At 55.9% G+C, this 6,000-nt stretch overlaps 1 protein-coding gene across 2 annotated transcripts in view; it reads right to left on the minus strand.

Annotated features, from left to right (window-relative positions):
- Nucleotides 1-5,761, minus strand: part of Atcay (ATCAY kinesin light chain interacting caytaxin) — a 20,052-nt gene extending 14,291 nt beyond the window's left edge. Inside the window, exons 1-2 of one of the 2 annotated variants that reach the window (XM_090340990.1) lie at nucleotides 5,434-5,761; nucleotides 2,840-2,951 (exon numbers count right to left, since the gene is read on the minus strand). In XM_090340990.1, the coding sequence (XP_090197116.1) occupies nucleotides 2,840-2,951; nucleotides 5,434-5,563 (242 nt within the window). In that variant the 5' untranslated portion in view covers nucleotides 5,564-5,761. Of the gene's footprint in view, nucleotides 1-2,839; nucleotides 2,952-4,672; nucleotides 4,693-5,433 lie in introns of those variants that run through there. The other variant, XM_090341000.1, reaches the window with a different exon arrangement.
- Nucleotides 5,762-6,000: the final 239 nt, after the last annotated feature.

Below are 6,000 nucleotides of genomic sequence, written 5' to 3' on the forward strand. Positions count from 1 at the left end.
TTTCTAGTGTTTCACTGGAGATAAGAATCTCAAGAGGCTGAGATCTAAGGATCACTGTTCAAAACCAGCCCGAGCACTACAAAGCCACAAGGTTGTGAGACTCATCTCCAATTAATCTCTAGAAAATGGGAAGTGGAGCTGTGGCTCGAGGGTAGGGCGGTAGCCTTGAGCTGAAGAGCTCAGGGTCAGCGCCTAGGCCCAGAGTTCAAGTCCCATGATTCAAAACAAAAACAAAACAAAAAGAATCTCAGGTCTTTCCTGCCTGGGCTGGCTTTGAACCGTGGTCCTCAGATCTCAGCCTCCTGAGTAACTAGAATGACAGGCGTGAGCCACCGGTGTCCAGCCTGCTTTCTTGTTTTTGAAATAGTTGAGCTCAGGCCCTAATCCTCCTCCTGGTAGCTGAGGTGACAGATGTGAGCGATCACACCTGGCTCTGTGTGTGTGTGTGTGTGTGTGTGTGTGTGTGTGTGTGTGTGTGTTATTGAGGCTTACACTCAGGACCTCACCTTCCCCTGGGATTTTTCCCTCTCTTCTACCACTTGAGGTAGTCCTCCAGACTGGCATTTTTGCTGCTTAATTGGCGATGGAATGGCAGGGATTTTCCTGTCCTGGCTAGTTTCAAACCTTGGTCCTCGGATCTCAGCCTCCTTCCTGAGTCGCTAGGATTATAGGAGTGAGCCACCATGCCAGGCCCCACTGCGGTCTTGACCTGTAACCCTCTGTGACAGCAGTCTTTGCTGATGTAATTAAGTGTAGATGAGGTCCAGGTAGAGAAATCAAGGCAGGAAGCTGGGGGATCTCTGCTTGCACTTAGCTCTGGCTCCCTGGGGATTTGCAGGAGGAAGACATGGAGAACACACTGGGCTTGGGTCGGTGATGTTCTAAGGATGCCCAAAGGCTTCCTCTCTCCCCCCCCAACCCCCTACCGAGGAGGAATGGAGGGAACAGAACCCCAGCTGCCCACAGAGACACCTCTGTGTGTCCCCAGCTGGAGCTGCCTCCACCCCATCCACGGCCCAGGAAGACACATTGCCCAGCTGGCTGCCCAGGAGATACAGCCAGGCCACTGTCTCTCCAACAGTGGGCTGCTGGGCCTGGAGGGATGCCCTGCAGCTGGGGGCTCATTGGAAGGACACCCTCAGCTCTTGTTTGGTCTCCCCTTCCTTCCTTCTTTCTGTTGGTTAACTGGAGATTTAAAGAAACCTCCTAGATTTTTTTCTTCCCCAGGCTAGCTTCCAACTGAGATCCTCCTATCTCAACCTCTAGAGTAGTTAGAGCCAACAGCCCTCAGCAGTTCTATGTAATTTGATGAAATGTTCATTGAAATCCTTTTCCGAGGGCTAGAGGGACGCTCCGGTTGTGTGGGCGTGGCTAGAGCGGTGGGGGCGTGGCTCAAGCAAAGGGGCGTGGTTTAGGTGGTAAAGGCAGGGGTGGGGCGGGGTGGGGGAACAGGCTAGCAAATCCAAGGCCTTCAATATAAAACCCACTTGTGACTCAGCCCAAAAGTGTTTCTCTCTTGAACCCTAGAGAAATCCTTGTCATTCTAACCCTGAGCAGTGACATATCCACTGGATTCACTAGCGTACATAGGCATGCTGAGATGGTTCATGTCTACAGAGCATGTGTGCAGCTTCTATGCATACCTGGGACGTTGGTCCCTATGGGGGTTTCAGAACCAATCTTCCATGAAAACTCCAGCAGAGCCCCTTGGGGTAGCTTCCACCAGTCACCCGGTCATCGCCCGAGCACCTCAGGAGACTGACATTCAAAGGATCTGTAGCAAGCTGAGCACAGCTGGCCCTCTGAACAGTCCCCACCCCTGCTCCTTTATTTACTTAGTTTTGTCAGTCTTGGAGTTGGGGCACTGTCCCTGAGGTTTTGTGGGGGGTTTTGCTCAAAGGCTTAGTGCTCTACCACTTTGAGCCAGAGTTCCACTTCCGGTTTTCTGGTGGGGCTTTCTGGTGGCTCAATGGAGACAGACTTTCCTGCTCAGGCTGGCTTTGAATTGTGATCTGCAGATCTCCGATTACCAGGTATCTGGGATTACAGATAAAGCCACCAGGGTTCCAGCTCTTTTGCTACTGTATAGGCAGGTTCTTGGGTATGTTCTTTGGGAATGACTTTGCCCAAGAAGGGGGTGAGGTGAACCACTGTCTGTAGCCAACAAAGACTTTCACACTGCAGCCGTTCCCTTCCAACTGGCAAAAATGATATATTGAGCACCTACTGTATCTTAAGCATTCTCTTGCCAAAGATAGTGATCAAAACAGATGATACCGGGCTCTGGTGGCTCACACCTGTAATCCTAGCTACTCAGGAAGCTAAGGTCTAAGGATCATGGTTCAAAGACAACCCAGGCAGGATACTCTTTTTTTTTTTTTTTTTGCCATTCCTGGGCTTGAGCTCAGGGCCTGAGCACTGTCCTTGGACTTTCTCAAGGCTAGAGCTCTACCACTTGAGCCTCAGCACCACTTCTGGCTTTTTTTCTATGTATGTGGTACCAAGGAATTGAACCCAGGTCTTTGTGCATGCTAGGCAAGCACTCTACATACAAAGCTACATTCCCAGCCCCCTTTACAGTTGTTAAAATGCTGTGGATGTGGGGAGATGTGCCAGGCCTGGACTCACTGCTGTGATATTCTGGAGAGAGATGTGGGGAAGGGGGCATCTCTGTGCATAAGGTGAGCGTAGGGGAAAACACTGAACAGGCCAGAGCAAAATTGGCCCAGGAACACCCCCTTAGGTGTCCTAGCTGGACAGTAGCTCCCACAGGCTCTAGATGTCCACAGACCTCGGTGGTTCCCCGGCTGAATGACATGACAGAGAAACCGTGTCTTACCTAGGAAGGTCCTCGTCCTGCCACTCGTCCTTCACATCCACGTTTTCCATCCGCAGCGTGGCCTCGGTGGTCCCCATGGGAACCGGGGAAAGGGACTGGAACAGAGATGAGCCTGTGGGGAGGAGTTGGAAGAATGGGCTTACCATCCTATCATGAATGAGGACACTCCAGGGTGAGGTTTGGGCCTCTACTCATAAACCTCCCTCTCCTGGGATCTCTGAACGACCCCATCCCCAAGCCTAGCCATGGTCCAGACTTGCTCAAGCTCTTTCTCTTTTCTTTGACTCTCAACTTGGAAGCAATGAATTTATTTTTTAAATGTCTTGTTGCTGGGCACTGGTGGCTCACATCTGTAATCGAGCTACTTAGGAGGTTGAGATCTGAGGACTGCAATTCAAAGCCAGCCTGGAAAGTCTGAGAACCTCTTTTTTTTTGGTCATGAGACTTGAACTCAGGGCCTGGGCATTGTCCTTGAACTCTTCAGCTCAAGGCTACCACCCTACACCTTGAACCACAGCCCCACTTCCCATTTTCTAGTGATTAATTGGAGGTAAGAGTCTCAGAGTCTTTAGTGCCCGGGCTGGCTTTGAACCAAGATCCTCAGATCTCAGTCTCCTGAGTAGCTAGGATTACAGGCATGAGCCATTGTGCCCAGCTTTGAGAGCCTCTTATTTCCATTTAACCACCAGAAAACTAGACGTGGAACTTAAAATGGTTGAGCTCTAGCTTTGAGCAAAAGCACTCAGGGGCAGAGCCTGGGCACTGAGTTCAAGCCCTATAACCAACACACACACACACACACACACACACACACACACACACACACATACACACACACACCATTTGTGCTGGGTGCAAGTGGCACATGCCTGTAATGCCAGCTACTCTGGAGACTGAGATCTGAGGATTGCAGTTTGAAGCTATCCCAAGTAGGCAAGTCCTTGAGACTCTTACCTCCAATAAACTATCAAAGCTGTAAGTGGAGCTGTGGCTCAAGTGGTAGAGCACTGGCCTTGTGCTAAAAAGTTCAAGCACAGCACCTAGGCCCACAGTTCAAGCCCCAGGACTGGTATACACACACATAAGTCATTTGTACTGAAGTGTGAATGACTGACATATTAAGTTTCTTGCTCTGCTCCTTTGTCCTTCCAAGGAGAAATTCCTGGTAATCCCTTGACCCCCCAGTAATAGTGGGCTGAGATGGGAAATCAGATCTTAATCTTTATCATCACTAAAGGTGGCTTTTTATTGTTATGAAGTTCTGGGGGCAGTGAAGAAGCAGAATGGGGGGGTGGGAGATCAGGACTGTCTTAGGCAGGTGGGACACTCCCCAGGCCCTCCCCCTCTGGGCCTCAGTTTCCCTATCTGTAAATGAGTTGATTTAGAGATGTATTGTCCATGGACAGAAATTTGCCTGTAATCAACAGATAGACACCCCCCCTCCTTTACTGCCTGGGAAGATTCTTCCACCACACCCCACTCCCCTGGGGGATGTCCCCTTTGGTACAGAGGCATTCCTGGTTGTCACAACTGGCAGGAGGGAGTGAGGGTCAGCACAAGAACCAGGTGCCCAGAACAAGAACTGGGTGCCCACAGGGCCTGGGTGAAAACCTGTTCTCAAGGAAACACCCCTCCCGGTCATGTCTGCACATTGGTGACAAGATTTCAGGACCATCAAGGAACATGGCCTACACTGTCCTCCAACCTCCTCCCTCTCTGGACAGCTCTGGGATTCCTCCATGCTTCCCTGTGCCTGTGGAAGGCCTCCCTTGAGTTCCCGACTCCCAGCCCTCACCCCTGCAGGGCTAGCCATGGTGAGGAGGGGTGGATCACCTGAAGCCCACCGACCACCTGTGGTTGGGGCGGCCTGAGCAGACGCGCAGGGGCACGGGACTCGGTGGCGCTGGATTTCGTCATTCATTCATGGAGGAGGGGCAGGAAGACGCGGTGCCGCAGAAGAAAATAATCCCTTCCAGACACTTCTCCCAGGAGCGCCTTTCGCGTCCTTTCCCTGCCAGGAGGAAGGGGTCCTCCTCCCTCACCCTGCGCTGGGCCTGACTTCAGCTCCGGGGGGTGTGGGGACCCCTCCAGATGTGGGGTGCGGTGAGTCCCCGGTGAGCCGCGCGCGCCCCCGCATTGAGGTCCCCGCTTCCCACCTGGGGACAGCGAGGACCCCGGCACGGCTGGGGCTGGAGGTTTAGTTCACCGCTCCCGCCCACCCGCAGCGCCACCTGAGACCACGGGTGGCCCGGGGCCATTTCAGCCGCCCGCCCGGACTGTGAGAACGCCTAGAAATGGTTACAATTGTGGCGCGGGCGCGCGGAGCAGAGGCGCGGGGCGCGGCTGCGCCGGGTCCAGACGCCCCGGGGCGGACGCGCGCGGAGGAGGAGCGCGAGGCGCGGCCTCCCGGGGTCCAGGGGCGCGGGGCGCGGGCGGGGAAGGCGCTGGCCGGGCACCCCGCGTCCCGCGGCGCGCGCCTCCCGCTCCCGCCCGCCCATCGCCGCCGTTCCCACCTCCGAAGCCCCGGCGCTTCCACAGAAAGCGTCCCCTGGCCGGGGCTGGGAGGGGACGGGAGGTGAGGAGCTCCCACTCACCTCCCGAGCGGCGTCGCCGGCCGGCGCTGTCACTGGCAAACAAAGGCGAGGCGGGCCGGGTGCGGCCGCGCATCCCTCGCGGTCCCCAGGCCTCAGCGCATCGCCGGGATGCTGCGGGCCGACTCCGCATCCGAGGAAGGTCACCGGGGCGACGCGGACGGCGCTCGCGGGCTCGGCGGTCCCAGCCCCCGGGAGGCGGCTCGGCTCAGCGAGGGGCTTCGCGGCCCCCCGCCGTCGCCGTGCCCCGCGTCATGGCCGCCCGACGCCCGCCCCCCAGGCCCCTTCCTCCGGGCTAGCGGCGGGCGGACGGCGTCGCCTTCCCTGACGGTGAATCCGGAGGCTTTTGTGTGCAGGGGGCGGGGCGGGGCGGGGCCTAGCCTGCCGGTGAGGCCCCGCCCACCACGAAACCCGCGTGTCCCATTGGTGGAGGGGAAGCCCCGCCCACCGCTGCGGGGGGCGGGGTGCTGATGTTCGGTCTGCGTCTCGCAGATGCAAAAACAAACTCGGTGCAAAGAAATGAGTTCTCCTTCCTTAGAGAAAGGGAGGGCGGGCGGAGGAGGGGGACCG

Source organism: Megascapheus bottae, chromosome 1 (assembly GCF_031878675.1).
Source record: "Megascapheus bottae isolate mThoBot1 chromosome 1, mThoBot2.hap1, whole genome shotgun sequence".
NCBI classification, from domain to species: Eukaryota; Metazoa; Chordata; class Mammalia; order Rodentia; family Geomyidae; genus Megascapheus; species Megascapheus bottae.